The following is a 21,449-nucleotide window of genomic DNA, read 5'->3' as shown; positions in this document are numbered from 1 at the left end:
GGTGGGGGGGTGGGGGGGTGGGGGAGGATTTTAAGGTAGACATTCTGATGTTTGTGTTAGCAATCCAGAGGAATAACCGTGTATAGGTGAAATGACCTAAAGCTATCTATTGGAATGGGCCAATGAATTGTTGTGGGAAGGCTTTTACCAGTGACATTAGTTACATAAGAAGTCATTTTATTCCTCGTGTCTAAAATGGCTCTTCCACGGAATACTGACCACTGTTCACTGGAAAAGCAAATGCAGGAACTTTAGTTTAAAGACTGGATACTGGGCTATGTCTGGAGCCATTCAATTTTGTGTCAGGAATTGACTGAAGTCATTTTTGTTTCTGTTTGTGTCTGGTATGACTCATACCAGGGGATGGAGAATAATCCAATTTGCTTCAACAATTGTCTGAAGAGTCATTTATTCCTCATTTTATATACCTCTCTTCTCCATTTGGTTTAGGGAGAGAGCTAGTCATTCATTGGGCATTGAATGGAGATGGTATAAGGATGCTTCATGCTTTGATTAGTATTCTCATATCAGCTTCTTTATAGCTACCTGCTGTCAAAGATCTTTCTCTGACGAAGATACAGTCAATTAAGAAATGTGGATAAAACGATATCAATCGCATGGAAGATATTTCTATAAGTTCTCTCTTATGATTTCTGAATTTCTGATATTTCTCTTTGATTAAAAATCAGGAAGGGCACTCAATCTTGTGTCTTGGTATCTAGGTGGTAACAACTTTATGATACCTCTGATTGAAAACATTGATTTAATTTTAGAAAGACAACTTGGATATGCTGATTATTTGCAACACTATTTGGCACTTGCATTGCATCTTGGCTATATTTTAAAATGGAACATATGCATTGCTATCTTTATTGGTACGTTCCTTGTTAAGAGATGAGATAAGAGGGGGTGTTATATCGATTCTTGTGAATTCTGTATTGGTTAAATGCATCTAAACCTGTAGGTTGTAGCAGCTGTTATATTGATTCTTGTGAATTCTGTATTAGTTAAATGCATCTAAACCTGTAGGTTGTAGCAGCTGTGGGCTTTAAGGGGAAAAGACTCGACATTCCACGTGACTTGACTCCACAAGTGGCAAGCATTATTGAGGCCTGCTGGGCCAAGTATGTTGCTATGTTCTTCGATAGTTCAGTCACATGGCTTTTGGTTTGCTTTGATGTGCTCTTGAAGTAACTTTTGGTAATGTTGCAGAGAACCATGGAAACGTCCCTCCTTTGCTGCAATCATGGATATGCTGAGACCACTAATTAAACCTCCTGTAACACCTCCTCAACCAGGCCGTACAGACACGCAGTTGCTTGCGTGAATGCGTGTAATAGATGTATGATTTCTGCACATATTTGGCATTCTTTGTTAATCGTCTTCTGGGAGGAACAAAATCTTTGTTTACTTCAGGTTCGTGTATCCTGAAGTCTCTCTCTTCATTCTGCTAAAATTTTACATCTGTCCTGATGTGCACATATTACTCCAACTTAAGTCGGCAACACTGCAATTAGAAGTTGCAAGTGTTGGTGATTGTATCGACTTTCTGACTTCAACTTGGGAGATGTGGAGAGGGTTCACCTCTTAGCTTTCTTTTGATAGTATGTGAGCTTGTAACAACCTTTAATGTGTGTTTTTGCAGGCTTTTGTTCCGTACATATTAGTTCAGAATGCCCGTCTAGAGCCGTTTTTTTCTTCACAAATTCAAGCTGTCATTTCTCCCAGAAGACCATTTGCAATTGACTTGTACGTTTCCTCATGGAAATAATGTTTAGCCATATGATTTTGTTAATGCCAGCAAATAACAGTTCTTTAATTTTCTATCAAGAAAATATTTTGTATGTATAAGAATTTATAATGGGAAGTTGTCTTATAGGAATGCACAGTTTGTATCACGTCTTTGAGAGTATGTGCTTTCAGATGCATGTAGCTTCTTTCTCATATGTTGTGTCCTCCTGGTCCCATTAGATATCTTACAACTAGAATCCCACTTTTTTCCGATCCAGTTCCCTCCGCCAACACAAAACCCCAGTTAGATTCGGCATGCTACACTTTTTAGTTATGGGAGAACACAAGTACTCAAAGAACATAGACAAACTTATGTTCTGTTATCTCAAGATCCCTTGTTGCTTAATAATGTGGATTACTGATTGTTAACTCAAATCTAGTGTTTTACAATGTGGTCATGTTCTCTCCTTTGAAAAGACTATCAAATAGTCCCACATAAGGGAGAGAAGGCCCAAAATAGTCCCTCATCTTTAGGTTAAGACTCAAAGTCATCCTTGAGTTTTCACATGGAGCACTAATAGTCCCTCATGTTTGCAATGTTGGTGCACTTTTGGTCCTCCCCTAAACTTTTGCTTATTTTTTAACATTAATTTTGATCATAATTTTATGTAAGGAATGTCCCATCATCTTTTATATATTTAGTAAAAATAATTACTCTATGTGAGAGAAGGTGAGAAGAAGAACATCTTATTCTATTCAGTATAAATATTACTGTAACTAAACTAAGAACATTTTAACATATGACATTGCAAGAAAAGAAAAATTTGTACTATTGCACGTGAAATCGTCGTGAAAACTCAAGGATGACTTTGAGTCTTAACCCAAAGATGAAGGACTATTTTGGGCCTTTTCTCCACATAGCGCTCACATCTATCTATATATAAAAGGAGAAGAAACAATTACACATGTCAACACCACAAATTTTTAGTATTTTAAATAATTAATAATTAATAATTAAATAAATAAATATAGACACATGTCAATAATTAAAATTAGAATGACACATGTCAACACCACAAAAATAAAATAGAAATAAATAAATTTTAAACAAACTATTTAAAATACAAAAAAATAAAAATAAAATACCAACGGACAAAAGAGTAAAAAATGTTAAAATAGGTTATAGTAATAGAAAATGTAACAAAGAAAAAATAAAATAAATATTCTTCTTCAAATGTGTAGTATTATTTGTTGAATTCTTTCCATTCTTCCTATCTTCATCTTTTTATGGAGCGAATAAGTAGATTATTTGTCGGTTAACCGAAGAAAAAAGTTTGAATATACTTGCAAATAACAAAGTGAAAGTCCAAGAAGAAGAAGAACAATATTTATCAAAATGGAAATCTTCTGCAAATGATGATATTGTTAGATCTATAATGTCTTTTTGTGAATTTTTTTGGTTCATTTCATTCAATTTGATTTGTTTCTATCATATATTGTACTTAAATTCTTTAGGTCGAATTAGTTTTCTATGTTCTTTTTTTATTTACATTTGTAATCTTTGATGATTTTTGCTGTGATTAATTTTTTTTTTTTTACGATTGTGTTATTTTTTATTAAGTGAAGTTATTCTAATATTTTTTATGTTATCATTTTCTGTTAATTTTTTCTATTCAATCATTTATATTATTGAATTATTTGTCATATCTTCACATTTATTAAAATGTTAAATATATGCATTTAAAAATCGTTGTTATGGAATCATTAATATAATAGTATAGATAAATGTGTAATATAATTTAGGGAAAAGGGACGGATTTACCCCCGAACTTTAATAAATGGTACGTATATGCCCTCCGTTATACTTTGCGTCCACATAAGCCCCCGCCGTCCAATTATAGGTACACATATACCCCTCTCACTAATGGACCCCTAATTTCTTACACGTGTCTTAATCCTATTGAACTACCTGTTTGACCCTTTTTTTTTAACCCATAACCCAACTATCTGCCCCATAACCCAATACCCACTAAAAATCGTGCTTTGCTTGCTGTGACTGCACCTCGTCTTCGTCGAACTGATATTGAACTGATAAGTAGATGATGATTTACTCAGAGGTAAATTTATTGACTGCTGTGATAAGATGATGATGATTTAAGAGGGGTATTTGGTCGAATCCAAAAGGCATTCCAGAAATTAATGTGTGTGCTGTTCGCAGGTTTCCAAAGAAGTCCAATTTGGCAAGTTCAATCATAGCTTCAGAAAGAGCAACAACAGCATCATACATTGCAGCTCCTTCACCATCTAATTTTTGCAGCATACATCCAATTCCCACTTGCTTTAACATCAGAAAGAGATGTAACTTTCGCCCAAACAAGATTTGTGAGTGCTTCTCCAACAGCCAGCCTTGCCATTGCTTTGGTGTGTGAGATAAGCGGGGACCTCCGACTAGGGAAAAGGGATCGATTTTGGTGTGTTAATTTGGGTGTTTTAATTAGGATTCATTTTAGAGGAAATTGGGTGGGTATTGGGTTATGGGGCAGATAGTTGGATTATGGGGTTAAAAAAAAGGGTCAAACGGATAGTTCAATAGGATTAAGACACGTGTAAGAAATTAGGGGTCCGTTAGTGAGAGGGGTATATGTGTACCTATAATTGGACGGCAGGGACTTATGTTGACGCTAAGTATAACGGAGGGCATATACGTACCATTTATTAAAGTTTGGGGGTAAATCCGTCCCTTTTCCCTATAATTTATTATCATAGTTATGCTTGTTACCTCACTTTCTTATAGATTTTTATTTTAATAATAGATTTGTGGGTGATAAATCATTAGAGTATGAATTAAAATTTGATTAATTTTATTTTTAATTGTATGTTATTTTTTAATTTAATTTTAGTGTAGCTAATCGAATAATTTTTTATTCTGTCATTTATACTAACATGTGTTTATTATTGAATTATGGATGTATTCTTCTTCAAATGTGTAATGTTGTCTGTTATATTATTTCTATTCTTTTTATCTTCATTCTTTTTATTTGGTGAATAGGTAAAATTATTTTTATGGCTAGCCGAATAAAATTTGAATATATTTGCAAATAAAATAGTAGAAGTTCAAGAAAAGAAGAACAATATTTATCAAAAGTGAAAATCCTCTGCAAATGATGATATTGTTAGATCTATAATGTCTTTTTTTTTTTCCAGTTTATTTCATTCAATCTGATTTGTTTTTGTCATATTTTGTACATAAATTCTTTAAATCAGATGATTGAACCATGAATCTATTCTTTTTCAAATGTATAATGTTGTTTGTTAAATTAGTTTCATTCTTCTTATCTTCATTTTTTTTATGGAGTGAATAGATAGATTATTTGATGGCTAGCCGAAGAAAATTTGAATATATTTGCAAATAAAAAAGTGAAAGTCCAAGAAAAAGAAGAACAATATTTATCAAACTGAAAATCCTCTGCAAATAATGATATTGATAAGTATAATGTCTTATTGTGACTTTTTAGTTTATTTCATTCAATTTGATTTTTTTTTGTGATATTATGTACTTAAATTTTTTAAATCAAATAAGTTTTATATGTTTATTTATTTACATTTGTAATCTTTGATATTTTTATGGCGATTAATTTATTCTTTAGATTGTACGTTATTTTTTAAATTTAATTTTAGTGAAGTTATTCTAATACATTTTTTTTTTCATTTTCTGTTAATTTTTACTCAATCATTTACCCTAACATGTTTTTGAATGTTGGATTATTGGTGATATATTCACATTTTTAAAATGCTAAATATGTGCAATTGAATATCTTAATTGCTATGGAATTATTAATATAATGTATCGATGAATGTAGAATATCATGATTTATGCATATTATTCCACTTTCTTATAGCTTTTTAGTAATATACTTGTGAGTGATAGAATATTAAAATATGAACAAAAATTTGTTCATTTGTTCAGTTAAATTTTATTTAAAATATATATTTTTTTAATTGTTACTATACTTAAAATTAAAGGTTTGTCTTTGGAATTTAGAACTTTCAAACCTATAGAATACACAACTATTCTAAAAATTAAATATACAAAAAAGACTTCTTATATTACAAGATAGTAGAGAATTTGAAATTATTTTGTCAATATTGAAATAAATAATAGGCCATTTAGTTAATTAGAAACTACCATTTAATTAATAAGAGAATATGCACCATTGTATTTGAGATCAAGACAAATAGTAACGTGTTTCAAAATATTATATCAAAGCGAATTCAAAATTAAGATTATTTTTTTTATAACGTGGAATTCATACATTTTTAAAAAATATAGAATTTATATAAATTTTTAAATAGTTAATTAGGGATTATAAATTATTTTTAAAATAGATAAGTTAGTTATTTTAAAATTATAAAAATATTTGTAATTTTTACTATAATTGAGACTGACTAATTAAAAGTTCAAATTTTGAATTTTAATATTTTATAGTTTTTTGAAGATAGTTACACTTTTCTGACTTTATCATAATTGTAAGATAATTATATAACTAGAAGGTACTCTCTAATAGTTCATGTAATTATTTTATTTGTTCAAAAATATTTTTATTTGTACGTAATCTCAATTTTTATCTCAATTATGTAGAAACTTTAATAGTAATCATAAATAATTTCAATCATTATTATTAATAGAACATTAGAAGAATTATTACTAAAGGTATTTGTGTTAATAAAATATTAAATTGTTGTATGTATTATTGATATATGACTAAAGAAAAGAACACGGGAAGAATATAGTAAGTAAATATTATACGTTGTATTGAAATATATTTAAGTTAATAAAAACAGAAATTGTTGTAAGTACTATTTTTTATGATTAAACAAAATAACAATTTGAAGAAAAAGATTACACGTTGTATTAAAATAATAAGTACTAAAAATTATGATAAATTTTATAATAGTCATTAAAGGAATTTACGCAATAATTACTATAATAGAATACTAGAAAAATTGATAAGTTCTTCGATAGATAATCATTGATAAAAAATTAAATTATTATTTTCTTTTTCGAAAGTTTAAAAGTAACTTATTCAGTATTTGTGATTAATTATTTTCAATGATTAATAAAAAAATGTATATATCATGAACATGTCTCTATTATTATATGACATTATTTTATATTGACTCTATTTTAAATTACTTTTCTATTATTCGTTTGACACAAATTTTAGAATGTAAAGAATATTTTGAATCTTTTGAATTTGAAAAAAATATATGCAAAATATATTAACATGTCATTTAGTCTTACGATATTTTACCTTTCTTGTGAAATATTCTTAACTAATAAATTGTTAATATGAAAAATATATTAATATATCAATACAACATAAAAATAATAAAGGACAAATATGTAAAATATTTCAACTAATTGATGATTCATGAAATTAAATTAATCATAAATTCATATATAGTTGCGCAACGCGCTGGTACGTATACTAGTATGTTATGTAGAAGGAGTCTGATCGTTTTGACATGGTGAATCGAGCCATGGGTATCTAAGTTTCATGGATGACGATTTTCCACAAAATGTATAACTAGTACAGATCTTTCCATTATTCAAGTCGATAGTGAAAGATACCCCTATAATGGATCGTGAGGAACTGAGAGTCCAAAAGATAATACTTCTCAACCGTCGTTATCCTAGATATATTATTTAAAACAAAAGGAGGGTTTTCCGCATGTACTAGTTTATAAAATTTGCCGCATAAAATATAACACCGCCGTATGTATGACTTCGAGTCCCCTCTAGGTACGAAGTCATCTTTGTTAGGGAGAATTTTATCCCAATGTGGGGACTTTCAGCAGACCCCAAAACAGACTCCAATTTTATCACCAAGACTACACTGACAAACTCAGTTTTCTCTCAATCAACTTGACCCTTTTGGGATGATGCTGAATGGCGAATGCACTCGTATTTTTAGCATTTTTCCGCAACAAAAAAACATGTGAAGTTTAGAGGGTGATTTGTACGCAGTCTTACTCCTACCTTATGAAGGTAGAGAAGTTATTTCCGATAGACCATCGAGATAAGTCAAGCATATCAAAAGCAAAGTATCAAAACAAACAGTAGTAAAGAAACACATGCTAAAAAAAAGAGGAGAATCGTATGAACAACAAATAATATGGTAACAAAAATAAAAGGAAACATATAATGATAAAATCCTAGAATACGAAATTAGGAGAATAATATTAACAATACTATTAAGGAAACTAAACAATGTTGGACTACCTACTAATGTTCAATCCCAATATCCTCTTAATAAGGAATCATATCCATGGTAAGCTCTAGGTTAGTCATATCGTGTCTAATCACCTTTCCCTGATGACCATTTTTTCCCCACAAGTATCACAAAATGCTTGCAAGAACATATAATTTAGTTTTACTGTTACTCTACATGTTGAACCCCCATCAATATCACAATACAAGCCAGGGGATACTTCTCAAATGGTTTGCCAGGATAACCCATCAATTATTACATGACACAAAATATAATCAGATTGCTCCTGATGAACATCCTACACATTTAGAAATATACAAATAAGCAAAGAGAAATCAAATAATTGAGCAGGATCTTTTTCTTGATGACCGATAAATCGGTCTGGGCCCAACCCTTAGAATCAACCGCAATCTCCACTTAAATATCAGGCTTAGTTCGCATGATGCAAGGCTCGAACTCCCCTCAACCTTTGCCACTTGACCAAAGCCCTGAGCAGGACTTTGCCTGCTGTTTCTGATATACATCATTGCTTACCTAGGCAGAGGCTCCACAAGAAAACTGGTTTGGTTGAGGGTACAGGATCCAAGCAAGCAATTACAAAAGAATCGACTGCCCTGAAAGAGAAGTTCAACACAAAATTTAAGGGTTCAAAAATGTGAACACTGTTTGTGTAAAGCTATTTAAGCATCAAACACTTCTAAAGGTCAACCTACTCGACATGACACAGATAGGATTGTTTGACATCAGCCCAACGATACTGAATATTCACAATTTTTCAATTGATCAGCAAAAGATGTTGCCTTTAACGTGTCCCTGAAAGGGATGGGCGTTGTGAGTCATAACATTAACTCTGGTTTTTTGAACTAATGATTTGAACGAGGAAAAGCAGATAATAATATAGGAAGAGATACATGTAATGCTTGGTTGATTAATTAGCTTGGAAAATCATTTACTCGAACCAACTTGGTATAAGAGCCATGACTTCATCTTTCTCCTACACCACGCGACTCACTCCCTCTTAGTCCCCCCTTGGACTTCCAAATCCCCCAGTCTATAACCTCAAGGTTCCATACCTAAAGAAACTATCTGAATTACCTAACTTGGAGACAAGTCAGAACCTTCTTTTGTTGGTTGAGGTTCAATACCTTGCCCACTCACTACACATGAAGAATGTCATTTACGGATCCAATATGATACTATTTCACTAAGTTGGATAAATCATAAATGTTACCTTTTCGCCAATAGTTCTTGATTCTCACCTAAACTTTGTATGTGAAACTTGTAAAGAAGCGTGTGATACCTTGGTCTCTTTTTAGCTTGAAAATTGTCCTCAGCCATTCTTCAAGAAAAAATTCACGATCTCAAAAGAGGCTCACTTTTCTTTTCTTTTTTGATAACCATGGTGACCATGGTATCCACCAAGACTAATTTCAGGAAATACTATCTCCAAGTGTTGCACTCATTGCCTATTCTCTGACGGCTACGGAGAATTTGTCAAGGAGGGAGATCTTGTCGCTCAGGCATAAGCGTCGCCAACTTCCCACTGTACTTTTGTTTCAGGATTAAATGCCCACTGGTCACTCCCGCCCCATAGTCATGGGACCACTCTTTTTAACAGAAGAAACTCTGAAGTCTTATCAATGCAAACATCCCCTGAAGCTATCATAGCAGAGATCATGGTCAACCCGTCAACCCTAACTCTTGTCGCAGATTTTGCTCTCAATGTACTAGAATGCGACGTCTTGCTTGAGGGTGTTTTTTATCATTCTCCTTTTCTTCCGTTGAAACAGTCAGATTTGTTTTGGCTTCCATACATCCTTAGAATGATGAAATACCCATGAACAAGCACTATTGTTTAGATGGAGTAACTTATCAAACTGATGTCACAAAGCACGAAATCATCTTCCAGATGATCAGAAAATAATCAGATCCTGCTGAATCTGATAAACAGCGCAGACGATGTGAAATTTGTTTATTTTGTTTCAGACTCCATTCAACGGCTCAAAAGTTATGCCGGACATCAGGAATAAATCCCCCCACCCCTACCCCCAGCACTTCCTGTAGCAGCATCTTAAGGAAATAAATTCATTGACTCTACCAACACTGCTAGAGTCTTCCGTTCCTCCACCTCGTCTTTCTTATATTTCTATATTAAACTACCTAAGAACGTATGAGCAGAGTCCCCTAAAGTGTTCTTCAGTAGGTTTATGGTTGAAAAATGGGGAGGAAGAGGAAGAGGAAGCCTGAAGGAGTTATGCTAATTCACCTTCTTTTTTTCTCATTTCACTCTGAGAAAGATTAACTTCAGCAACCAGCGGAGCTTGGCAAGTCAACATACAAAAAGCTAGTGCACTAACATAAGAATCAAATAACCAGAGCATCCAATTCAGAAACTTAAAGATAATGAGTGCAGTGGCCCCGTACATTATAAAACCTTTTGAAAACTTTTACGCACTCGATGAGAGACGAGTGCTCTAACACCCTCCTGCACATGTAACTGAGTTTTTGAGTCTACACGTGGATTCAAAATCCTTTTTTTTAGCACATTGAAGAGTAGACATGATATAGAGAGACAAAGATCAGTCTCAACTGGCTGAAGAATGGGCCTGGAAATGAGGAGAGTAGGCTCAAATGGCTAAAAAGTGGGTCTAGATCAAAGTTTGTGCCTCGATGAGCTGAATTGAGAGAGAAGAAGCTCAGAGTCCATAGACCAAGCTGAGAGAAAGCCCAGAGCATTACAGTAGATAGAAAGAAGATTATTGTACAAATTGGCTTATCAAAGTTCAAGTCTGATACCATATTAAGAAAATGGACCTCGGGCCCTAACTCAACCCTCAAAAGCTAGCTCATGAGGTGAGGATTGCCCAAGACCATACAAGGAGCTATTTTGCTCGGACTCTTCAAAGATATCTATGGGTGTGGGTCGGATACTCCAAAAATAGTACTTTTGTGGAGGATCCGACACGAGTGCGGCAACATTTTTGGAGAGGCCAAGCAACATAGACAAGGAGACTAGTTAACTATCTCACTACCAATGTGGGACTTTTAGCATCCCTCCCCCCTCCCAGCATTGCCCATACCGGGACATTTAAAGTGTGAACAGTACAAATGAGGTCTAACATCGGATAAACCAAGAATCGAAATAGGTCTGACTCTTATACTATCTCCACGTTGGTTGAGGAAATCGGTTGCAGTCTTGGAGAATACTCCCCTCATGAGCTAGCTTTTGAGATTAAATCATGCCCAAGGTAACAATCAAAATTGTACACATTCTGTGCATGTTATTCAGCTTCATCTCAAAGAATTCTGGTAAAGTAATAATTCATCAAGCAATCATATGATAAGTCACCACAAGATCTCCTTACCTGGAAAAAGCTTGAGCGAGCAATGTCATACACTCATTCTAGTCCCAATTTCTCAAAAGAAGTCCCATACTCGCCTTCAGTGCTGCAAACCTGCAGATTTCACAACTTAAAAGAGTATATGTTAGCAGGATATATCTACAATTTATGCCATCAAATATTCACAGTTCAGCACAATTAGCAAAGAAATAGCAGACCAAGGAGACGGGAATAGAACAGAAGAACCAGTCGAAAGTAATTATCAACTAAAATATTTATAATCACTCATTCAATATTATGTCCCATCAACTAAATGATGGCTAGTATCCCAATGGCACACTGAAGGCCAAGGGTACTCTTTCCTAAAAACTATCATTCTTGGGCTGGTTGGCATGGCTTTCAGACTGACCAAAAGGAGACCCATCAGCTGGCCACTTATCAACCCCAGAACTTCCAGCTGCCTGCAAGGGATCTATATCCCACAAATCTGACAAACCAGAGCTAACACCGAAGTCTGGGACATAGCTGCTAAGACTATCCCATAACTCGGTGCCAGCACTTGGCATGCCAGCACTGGCTTCAAAACCCATACTCCAAAGTTCCTCATCTTTCACCATACTTCCAATAGCTGGTGAGGAAAATCCTGAAATGTTTTTCTCCTTCCCCATCTCCTCTGGAAAAGAGGCAAAGTACTCAGGCATAACTTCTAATTGAAGACTAGCTACATTCTTCCCTTTGAAATGAGAGCCTTCGGGGTTAAAGAATGAAGCTCCTCCTATTTCCCGATCTGAACAATTAAAAAGTTCATGTGCCACTGTCAGTTCCTCAGATGCAACAGTACCACCTTCAAAAGGCATGGCTTCCGCTCCTAAACCAGTTTCTGGGAGTTGTTGATCCACAACTGGATTGAAGTCTGGGCTCTCAAAGCATGCTGCAAGGTCTTGAAAGTCAGACCTGACCTTGACTATCTGCCCTTCCATGGAAGACGACCCCACTCCATCTGGACCATGTGGCTGATATTTAACAAATTTCCTCATTGTTCTTGGACAAGTAATTTCTCCTTGCTCCTTCATCTGCCGAACACGAGCCAAGAATGTGGGATTCTGAAGCACCTTGGCCAAGAATGAAACCATCTGCTTCTGTCTTTGTTCTGCAGCCTGAAGCTTTTCATTAACAGATTCCATTTGTTGAACCGTCCCACGCTGCTGCTGCTGCAACTCAACAACTTCCTGCATCATCAAACTCTTCTCGTTCCTGAGTTTCTCTATCTCATCCATAGTACCTTTCCCTGCTTCAGCAGATGATCCAGAAGAACTTCCGGCCTGATGTGACTTTCGCCTCTGTATGTTCTTCAACAAATGCCTCTTCCCTCTCAAGAATCCTTCATTCGCAAACTCCCACCTGTCAGCATCGATTTTGCGAAATCCCTGAATAAAGTTGCCCAAAAGTAATTCAGAAACAAAAATTGTAGAAACTATCAGACCAACAACATGAGAATTAATCATTATTCATATAACAAAATGAAATTTTTACATAAAGCCAGATGCTAACTGTCAAATTTTCATGAGTTCCAGGAGCTGTATTACACTAGAAATACACAATTAGTAGATCTTTTGAAGTAAGACCATATATAAACTACAAAGCTTAAACACTCTGTTTAATCAGAACCTTAGAATTCTACCTGCAGCATTAGATGAACCTCCCAAACTCAGCAGATGCATCAATGCAGGGAGCTTTATCTACAAGCCCAAATCACGAACAGCGCACCTCTTAATCATTTTCCAAACCAACCACTTTAATATCCACTAAAGATCTCAATGACATCATTTACACAAGGTACCAAAAACATTAAACTATCAAGAAGAAATAACAGTTCTCTAATGTTCATTTACAATCGCAGGAGCCTATACTGTTTACAACGCGAAAAATCTATTTACATTTACATCCTAAAACATCATCTTTACTGTACATCAACAACATAAGAGCAAATAAACTACAGAGAAAATGAGGGGAAAAAAATAAAGATACATGAAAATCTACAACAGAAATTACATACAAGAAAAAAAAATCACAAAAAAGAGAGAGACAAGAGTTAACACATTAGCCAAAAAAATTTGGCCAATGTGCTAAAATTAATACCCACATATGTATTAAGCTGTCGAACAAAGCTGGAGAAATTGCTGTGCTTGAAATTCCTAGGAAGAACCAATCTTGAAAACTCCACTGGATCCCAAACTACAAAGCTATCTCCATTTCTACCCCAAGAAATAATCGAATCCAATAAAGGGTCCTCAACCAAATCAAAAGTCTTTGACAAAAATGGCGGAATTTGTATCCCATGTAAACACTCCATAGGGTGTGGCACACCCATTCCTTCCTCAGCTAGCTGTTCAATTTCTCCTCCTTCTCCAACAGGCTGTTGGCTCAAAGGAGTGGCAAAAGATCCAAAATTGATAAAAGGAGAAGATGGGTCAGCAAAAGGGAGTGAAATTGGTGAAAACGCAGCAAATTCAGAGTCCATTTCAGTCAAAAAGGGGTTTTTTGTATTAGTATCAGATTCTTGTTTTTTATCAAATGGGTTCATATGATACAAAGAGATTTGTGGTTTTATGGATCAAAGATTGAAACTTTATAGTTTTTTTGGATCAAAAGATTGAAAATTTCGAAAAGGGTGTTTGATAATAAGTCGGTAAGAGGGGGTTTAAGGGAGGTTTATATAGGTAACGCCGACATACAAACCAAGAAATATCTCCTGAAAACAACTGTGTAAAGTCGGTGGAGTTTTTCTCTTGAAGCTCCATTTTAATTTTTTTAATTTTTTTTTTTTTGATTCTTGTATGGTTTTCTGGAAAATGAAAAAGATTTATGAGGAAACAACCAGGTTGTTTCTGGGGATATAAATATTGTGGAGGAGGAAGAAGAAGAAATGGGGTCCATTTATACACAGAAAGCAGATATTTTTGTGAAGAATTTTTGTAACTTTTTGGAGACAAAGTTTAAGAATTAAGTAATTGAATTCAACAATGGTGGTGAGTTGGTCCAATGGAAATGGAGATATTGAATAGAAGAAGATTTTATTAATGGAGTTTTGTGGGGTGCCACTGTCTGTCTTCTGCATTAAGTAAAACATTTGTTGAGGATTTTTTTAAAGAGTAATTGACAAAAATGGTCACTTTTTTAGGTACAACATAAGAGGGATAATAATTTCGAAAAAATATAAAATTATTTTATCATATGCTAGTTAATTTTGAGAGTCCTTATAGTATAATAATTGATTAGTTAGTTTATGGTATATAATGAAATAATTTACCTCATGAATTTTTTAAAATTTTTTTAGATAACTTTATTTCTTCTTCCATCTCCATATCAAACAATCTCTTGTGTTGTTTTTCAAGAAAATATATATTTTTTATTTAGCTTATTATATTTTATATACAAATAAAAAATATTATCCTAAAATTATATAGATGGTGGTCAAGGGTAGGGTGTAAGGGCTGGAGGACAGTGTGAGTGTGGTTATAGGGTGATTTTGCTATGTTGAAATTATGTCCGAGGTTAGCTTATTATAAGGCAATTAATGTTTCACTTGACTTGACTTGTTTAGTTGTTCATCAATATTGCTTAATATTTGGATCTAGATTTTTTTTTTTATGTGGAACTCAAATGAATACAATGATACACATGAAAAAATTTAATTTTTCATATTGATTCAAAATAACGTAATTTTTTTTTTATGTACTTAAATAAACTTTGTCAAAATTTCAACTTCAACTTTGGCACAATCATAAGTCGATTGTCACCCCTAACACTTTATTGAAACTCTCACATTTTTCTACCCTTTGATTTTTTATCATGGCCAAAGTTGCACATTTATGATACATGTCACATGTGACAGTATTTGACTTACAATTAATAGTTTAGCGATATTTATCTCAATCAAGTGAATTAAAACTAAAATGCACAGTATATAATCAACTATCTAGACAATTCAAATTCAAATTACAAAGTTAAAATTAGAAATAAAAAGTTTTACTCACAAGTAGTTACATGAAATAAATTGTCTCATGTGTGCGGCATGTGTTACCAAAATTCACGCCACCACAGACTATTGTACACAAATTTGGCAAACTTTTGTTTAGCTTTGTCCTGACATTAGTTCACCTTGACTTGCTCACATTGGATCCGACCTTAAAACTTGCCAACGTGTCATCATGTCCATTATCGGCGTTATTCAGTGCTCATGTCATGCATAGTCTTCTCGCCTTATTTATTGCCAATTTTGGTAATGCCACCATATTATTCACGTGAATGATTCAATCCACATTTAATTTTTTAACAAAGTTATTTATATCAGTTCTTTATCGTAATTGTACCATTTGTCGAGTTTAATAGTCATATCATAAAAGCAATTGTAGTCGTCTTATTAATATTTTATTTTAAAAAAAATCTATTTCACTTCCATTACTTTGATGTTCAAATTTAAAATTTTAAAAAAATACATATATCAAATTACCCTTATTTAGAAATTTGGGAAGGAAAGATAAAGACAAATTTGTAATTTTATTATTTACTTTCAAATTTACAAATTCCTATATATGTTATGTATATACACACATTTTTCTTCATTGTTTATATTGTCAGACTCTAAAATCCACTCTAGAGGTCAATTCTCTCTCCCCTAATCTTAAATTTTGTTCATCATTCAAGATACTCTATTTTGATTATAATTTATTTTGATGTTGTTGTATTAAAAGTGTTTGTAAGTTCTTATTCTCCTTTAGATTTTTGTGCTTTGGTTCTTGGGGAATTGTAATATATATATATTATATATGTTGTTATTTGTAATTATAATGATTTTTTGAGTTATTACAATATAATGTTATTGCACAAGATAAATTTCACTAATGTATAATAACTTGTAAATCATATAGAAGAGATAAATTATACTAGATAAGTTTTGTGTGACAAACTCGATTTAAGAGCCCCCACCCCTACTATTGTAGACAAGAAATTTTTTACTTGAGACCTTCAATATAAAAATTTCAAGGCAAATCTTCTGAGTCATCCCTAATGCTTGTCGAGTCTGAATTGATATATCATAAAATGGTGTATTCGTATAATATTTTAAACTAGACAAATAAGAAAATGTAAAAAAAAAGACTAAACAAACTGAGTAGCACAGGGCAAAACAATTTTTTTAATAGGACAGAATAATATGAATCAAAATCTTTACGGATTAAGGCTTGGTCTACCCCATCTCATCCTAAATGTCATCCCTAAACTGTTAAATAAATATTACTCAATTTCTTATATTTTATATACAAATAAGAATTTTTATCCTAAAAATAATTATATCTTTAAAATAAGATTATGAGGATCGACGGAAATAAGAGTAGGGTATGGGGTTTGGGGAGGGGTAGGGGTAAGGGTTAAAGGGAAGGGTGAGTGTGGATGAGATCTATAACAAGGGTGATGTTGTTATGTCGAAATTCTGTTCGATGCTAGTTCGTTATGAGGTAACTAATGTCTCGCTTGACTCAATTGGTTTATTGAGCTTCTTAATATTTGGACATAGATTATTTTTTGATGCGGACCTAAAATGAACATAATGATACATATGAAAATTTTCAATCTTTATATTGATTCAAAACAACGCAAAAGACCTTCATTCGTTATGACAATAAATATGTCATAACTTCAACTTACGCATAATCATACTTATTGCCCCAAAACTTTATTGAAACTATCACATTTTTTCGTCATTTGATTTTTTATCATGGACAAAGCTGTACATTTTATAATTTATAATAGATGTGACAATCTTTGACTTGTAACTAATAATCTCATGATATTTATCACAATCGAGGTTAATTAAGCTAAAGTGCATACGATATAACCAATTGTCTAGGCAATTCAAATTATAATTACAAAGCTAAAATAAGAAATAAAAAAATTGCTCACAAGTAGTTACATGAAATGAATTGTTTTACGCGTGCCTCATGTGTGCGTCATGTCAACCCTCGACCTCTTTAGGGTATGGCCTGCCGGCCTGCAAATATAGGAAGACGACCTACCTGCTAATTAAACTGCATAATCAAAGCGACACTTTATTGGTGGTTGATAGGTGTTGGTCCGATTCACCTATGTCAGTTCGAACTTGACGGGTCGCGTACGTCGAGTATTTGTTTACTTTGGGCTTCACAAACATCCAAGAAAAACAGCCCAACTAAACTCATGGGCTCCAACAAGGCCCATATATGTCCCTTTCTCTCTTCTCTATCCTCCTTATTAACGAATTTTTGCCCCGACCCGTATATATATGAGCTACACTTTTTCCCAAATCAATCAAAAACCCTATCTCCCATTCCAATTTACAGCTAAAAAAAATCCCCAATTGAAGCTCACAACTTTCAGTTTATATCGGTAAAGATCAGATTTAGTCCCATTGATTCGAGTTGTTCTTAAAATTTACATGGAATTAGTAATAAGTAGTGATTTTGTTGTTTGTTTTGATTTTGCGTTTTTTTTTAGCAATTTTGGATGTAACCGATGTAAAATAGTTCGAATTTAGGGTTAGTTTTTTTTTTCTCTTCTTTTTTTGATGATTGTTTGGATAAAGTGATGGAAATGGAGGGTTCTCGTAGACCATTTGATAGATCAAGATTGGAGCCAGGACCTAAGAAACCAAGATTAATCGAAGCCCCAATTGGAACTGAGCGAGGTTCTAATGGGAGAAGCTTTATTCCTCAACGGGGAGCTGGGAATTCGAGGATTCGAGCTAGTGATAGAGGGGGAGACTCGGAAAACAGTGATTCGATTCGCGGGTCTTTTCAACAACAACAACAGCAGCAGCAGCAGACACAGCATCAGGAGCTAGTGAGTCAGTATAAGACGGCATTAGCTGAACTGACATTTAATTCGAAGCCGATAATTACAAACTTGACTATTATTGCTGGTGAGAATTTGCAAGCTGCCAAGGCAATTGCTGCTACTATCTGCAACAACATTATTGAGGTGATATTCCGGTTTTAAATGCTACTGTGTCAATGTTGTTGATTTTGTTTAATTTAGTGTGTTTTATTACTTGTTGTACAGAAGTGAAATCTGATAAAGAAGGTAAAGTTAGATTTATAATTTTTTAGATTAGTGCAGCTGGTGTAATATGAGTGTTGTAGCTGAAAATAGAGTAAAGATTCTGTAAATGATTTCTTGGTTAGTGATAAAGTTGGTGGATTTGGAACAAATTTGGTCTCTTTATGAAATTATATAGTTGCTTTGCTATGGTGATGGAGATGTCATGATTATAACTTTAGCTGGTAGAATTTTCCATTCAAAGTTATCCGAATAGCGTTGTGAAACAATTCCAAAGTGCAGTCACAGTTTTTCCACAGCATTGATGTGAATGATTATATGTGAGCCGTTGGGAAAAAAAAAGTACTTGAACTTCCAATTTCTAAGCTTTTCTCCTGGATGTATCTCAAAAGTATCATATTTCTTTAATTAAAAAATGATTCGTGCAGTTGCTATATGTGACTGGTTAATGTCTGGCCAATACAGACTCATTTCACATTTCCTTTTAGGTTCCCAAAAGGCCAACACCGATTATGCTATAACTTTAATGGTGAAGGGATGATCCAATTCCTTTATTGCTAGGCAGTTTATTAACATGCACCTTACATATACTTATGATTTGTCGGGCTCACGTCTTTGGCGTAAATCAGATACTCAGCATCGTCGAGGTTCACTATTTAGCATTTGTTGTCAGATGAAGTATGTATCCTGTTATTTAGTTGTATTCTCTGCAAAATTTAGTATGCAAGATATGTCAAGTTCAATCCTTTTCAGAAAAAAAAGAAGACATGTCTTCAAGACGTGTTGTTATACAGAATCTTGCTTCCTGCAGTTTCACAATTTTTGAAAGTTAGGATATACTCATCTTGAGCCTTTGCTTTTGGATCAGACATTGAAGGTCTGGCAACTTTTTGATTCAAGTAACTTGTCTGGATTGTGCTTCTTTAACTAGTGGATGCCTGTGATTCACATTAACAAATTGCAATTAATTCCAAAATGATAGAGAAAGAATCATCTAGACTCCACTTGTGGGATTACACCGTGTATGTTGTTGTTGATACAGAAAGAATCACATTCACTCTATGACTATGTTGTGTAAATTGTGATATTCATACAGGAAACATCTTTTAAGTCCAAATTAATTCTGATTGAAGTTGCAGATGCTTTTGTTTAAATGGATAAAGGAAAGACATCTGTTTGAAAGTCTTCCATCCTTCAATCCAAGTGGTTTTGTTATCTGTACAATATATAATTTTGCTGTGCTAAAATGAAGGATGTCCATGATTATATTTGTTTTTATGATATCAATTGATGCGATACAGGTATAACTAAATTTCTGTCTAGATTTTGTTGAATAAATTTTGCTTGTATAAAGAGAAGGTGAAATGAGTGAGTGCAGTGCAGAGCTGCAGGCAGATTTGGTCTTCCCATGTTAACAGCTCCCTTCCCTTAACTGGTTTATTCTATTTTGAAATTGTTCTCTAGCTTTGCCAAAGATGATTTCTAGTTGATACTTCTACGGCCCAGTTTACTATTCAGTTTGTCTGCTGAATGTTTAAGTAAGTACTCCAGAGCTGTATTGCATGTCCTCTCATGGTTTGCAAAGATGTCGGATATAATGGTGCTTATAGTCTTTGCTTTGCTGCTTTGAGTAATGTTTCTGTCTCTATTTCTTTTCCCGTTAGGAATTTCGTTTTTTTTGCTTTGTCCCCTTGGCATACAGTTTGCATCAGTCAGTGTCAATGGATTTTACAAACTCATTTTAATAGAGCTGGAAATCATTCGCAGGTTCCTACTGAGCAAAAATTGCCATCTCTATATCTTTTGGACAGTATTGTGAAGAACATCGGGCGGGATTATATTAAGTATTTTGCCACCAGGCTACCTGAGGTCAGATTTGGATCTATATGTAGTTTGTTGTGATCATGATTCTTGCAACCGTTGCATTTTCTAATCTGTTAACTTTTTTCTAGAGGAAAAAGAAACTCTGTAACATACTTTGCTCAGCTGTTGTTACCATTGCCATTCATTTTGATGAAATCTTCTCATTTTACCTGGTAAAAAAACTCTATAACGAACTCTTCTCAGTTTTTCCTGTGTCCTGTGAATGTGACATCCATCTGAGTGGATGATGATGTCGAGCACTATGAATCCTATCTTACCTTGAGTAATTAATTGTAGTTGGGTTGATGTTTCTAGTTTAGGGAGATAGCTGCATTATTGCGAGCTAATACATACTTGATCATCTTTTTTTCGTGTGTTTTAGGTTTTCTGCAAAGCTTATAGACAGGTTGAACCTTCAGTACATCCTGGGATGCGGCACCTTTTTGGAACTTGGAAAGGAGTATTCCCCCCTCAACAACTGCAATTAATTGAGAAGGAGCTCGGATTTACTACCGGTGTCAATGGCTCATCATCAGGGACATCTAGGCCTGATCCACAGGCTCAGCGACCTGCACATAGCATTCATGTAAATCCAAAATATCTGGAGGCACGGCAACGTCTACAGCAATCAACCAAGGTAAGTGAGAGTAGCCATTATGGTGCTCTCCTTGGAAAACATTTTCTTGAGCACGTTAGGTGGTGCTGCTACTAAGTCACATTTCCCTAACTTTTCATCATCTCAAATGCTGAGTTTATCCCAGTTCTTGCTCTGCTGTTGAATGAGATTTTGATAGCTGGAGGTTTAAGCATTGTTGTTCCCTCAATACAAAACACATACAATACTGCCCTTCGTTTTAAACTTAGCCATGGTTTGGGGATACCACAAAACCTGAATGGTCTCTCTATCAGAGACTTCTCAGTAATGGGTGAATTCTCAATGTAATGGGTTAAGACACAACCTGCCATGTCAACTGGTTCTCAGGAATTAGTGTTAGTGCCTTGGGTTTCCGAAATCCTTCTCTTGAACTGACGTGAACTGCTTACTGCTTCATCTAAAAGCATGTTTCAGAGAAGGAACACTTATATTTTTCAATTATTCTTGATCAATATTTTTAGTTATAGTGCAACCCCCCCCACCCCCAACAACAAC

At 34.0% G+C, this 21,449-nt stretch overlaps 3 protein-coding genes across 8 annotated transcripts in view; 2 read left to right on the top strand and 1 right to left on the bottom strand.

Moving 5' to 3' along the window:
* LOC102594945 (serine/threonine-protein kinase CTR1) overlaps positions 1–1,912 on the top strand; it is an 18,014-nt gene extending 16,102 nt beyond the window's left edge. The window contains exons 15-17 of the mRNA XM_006341107.2: positions 1,030–1,124; positions 1,213–1,416; positions 1,646–1,912. Coding sequence (XP_006341169.1) covers positions 1,030–1,124; positions 1,213–1,327 — 210 coding nt within the window. The 3' untranslated portion in view covers positions 1,328–1,416; positions 1,646–1,912. The remainder of the gene's footprint in view (positions 1–1,029; positions 1,125–1,212; positions 1,417–1,645) is intronic.
* Positions 1,913–8,234: 6,322 nt separating this feature from the next.
* Positions 8,235–14,353, bottom strand: LOC102593951 (heat stress transcription factor A-3). Of its 6 annotated transcripts, none has more exons than XR_001472689.1 (3): positions 13,488–14,353; positions 11,369–12,771; positions 8,235–8,816 (listed from the first exon to the last, which is right to left on the bottom strand). XR_001472689.1 is itself a non-coding variant. In XM_015306031.1 (2 exons), the coding sequence occupies exons 1-2, from the start codon at positions 13,926–13,928 to the stop codon at positions 11,707–11,709; spliced, it is 1,506 nt and encodes a 501-aa protein (XP_015161517.1). In that variant the 5' UTR covers positions 13,929–14,353; the 3' UTR covers positions 8,235–11,706. The 6 variants fall into 6 exon arrangements, 1 of the variants encoding a protein (XP_015161517.1); XR_001472690.1 differs by having other exon boundaries at positions 8,235–8,617; XR_001472691.1 differs by having other exon boundaries at positions 8,235–8,612.
* A 3,306-nt stretch (positions 14,354–17,659) lies between these two features.
* The window catches only part of LOC102593629 (polyadenylation and cleavage factor homolog 4), a 9,242-nt gene continuing 5,452 nt past the window's right edge, over positions 17,660–21,449 (top strand). The window contains exons 1-3 of the mRNA XM_006341102.2: positions 17,660–18,358; positions 20,204–20,305; positions 20,682–20,936. Of these exons, the coding sequence (XP_006341164.1) occupies positions 17,966–18,358; positions 20,204–20,305; positions 20,682–20,936 (750 nt within the window). The 5' untranslated portion in view covers positions 17,660–17,965. The remainder of the gene's footprint in view (positions 18,359–20,203; positions 20,306–20,681; positions 20,937–21,449) is intronic.

The sequence above is a fragment of the Solanum tuberosum genome, unplaced genomic scaffold (genome assembly GCF_000226075.1).
Source record: "Solanum tuberosum cultivar DM 1-3 516 R44 unplaced genomic scaffold, SolTub_3.0 scf00021, whole genome shotgun sequence".
Classification (NCBI taxonomy): domain Eukaryota; kingdom Viridiplantae; phylum Streptophyta; class Magnoliopsida; order Solanales; family Solanaceae; genus Solanum; species Solanum tuberosum.
The sequence above is the reverse complement of the archived record's forward strand: the minus strand, read 5'-3'. Positions and strand labels throughout refer to the sequence as shown.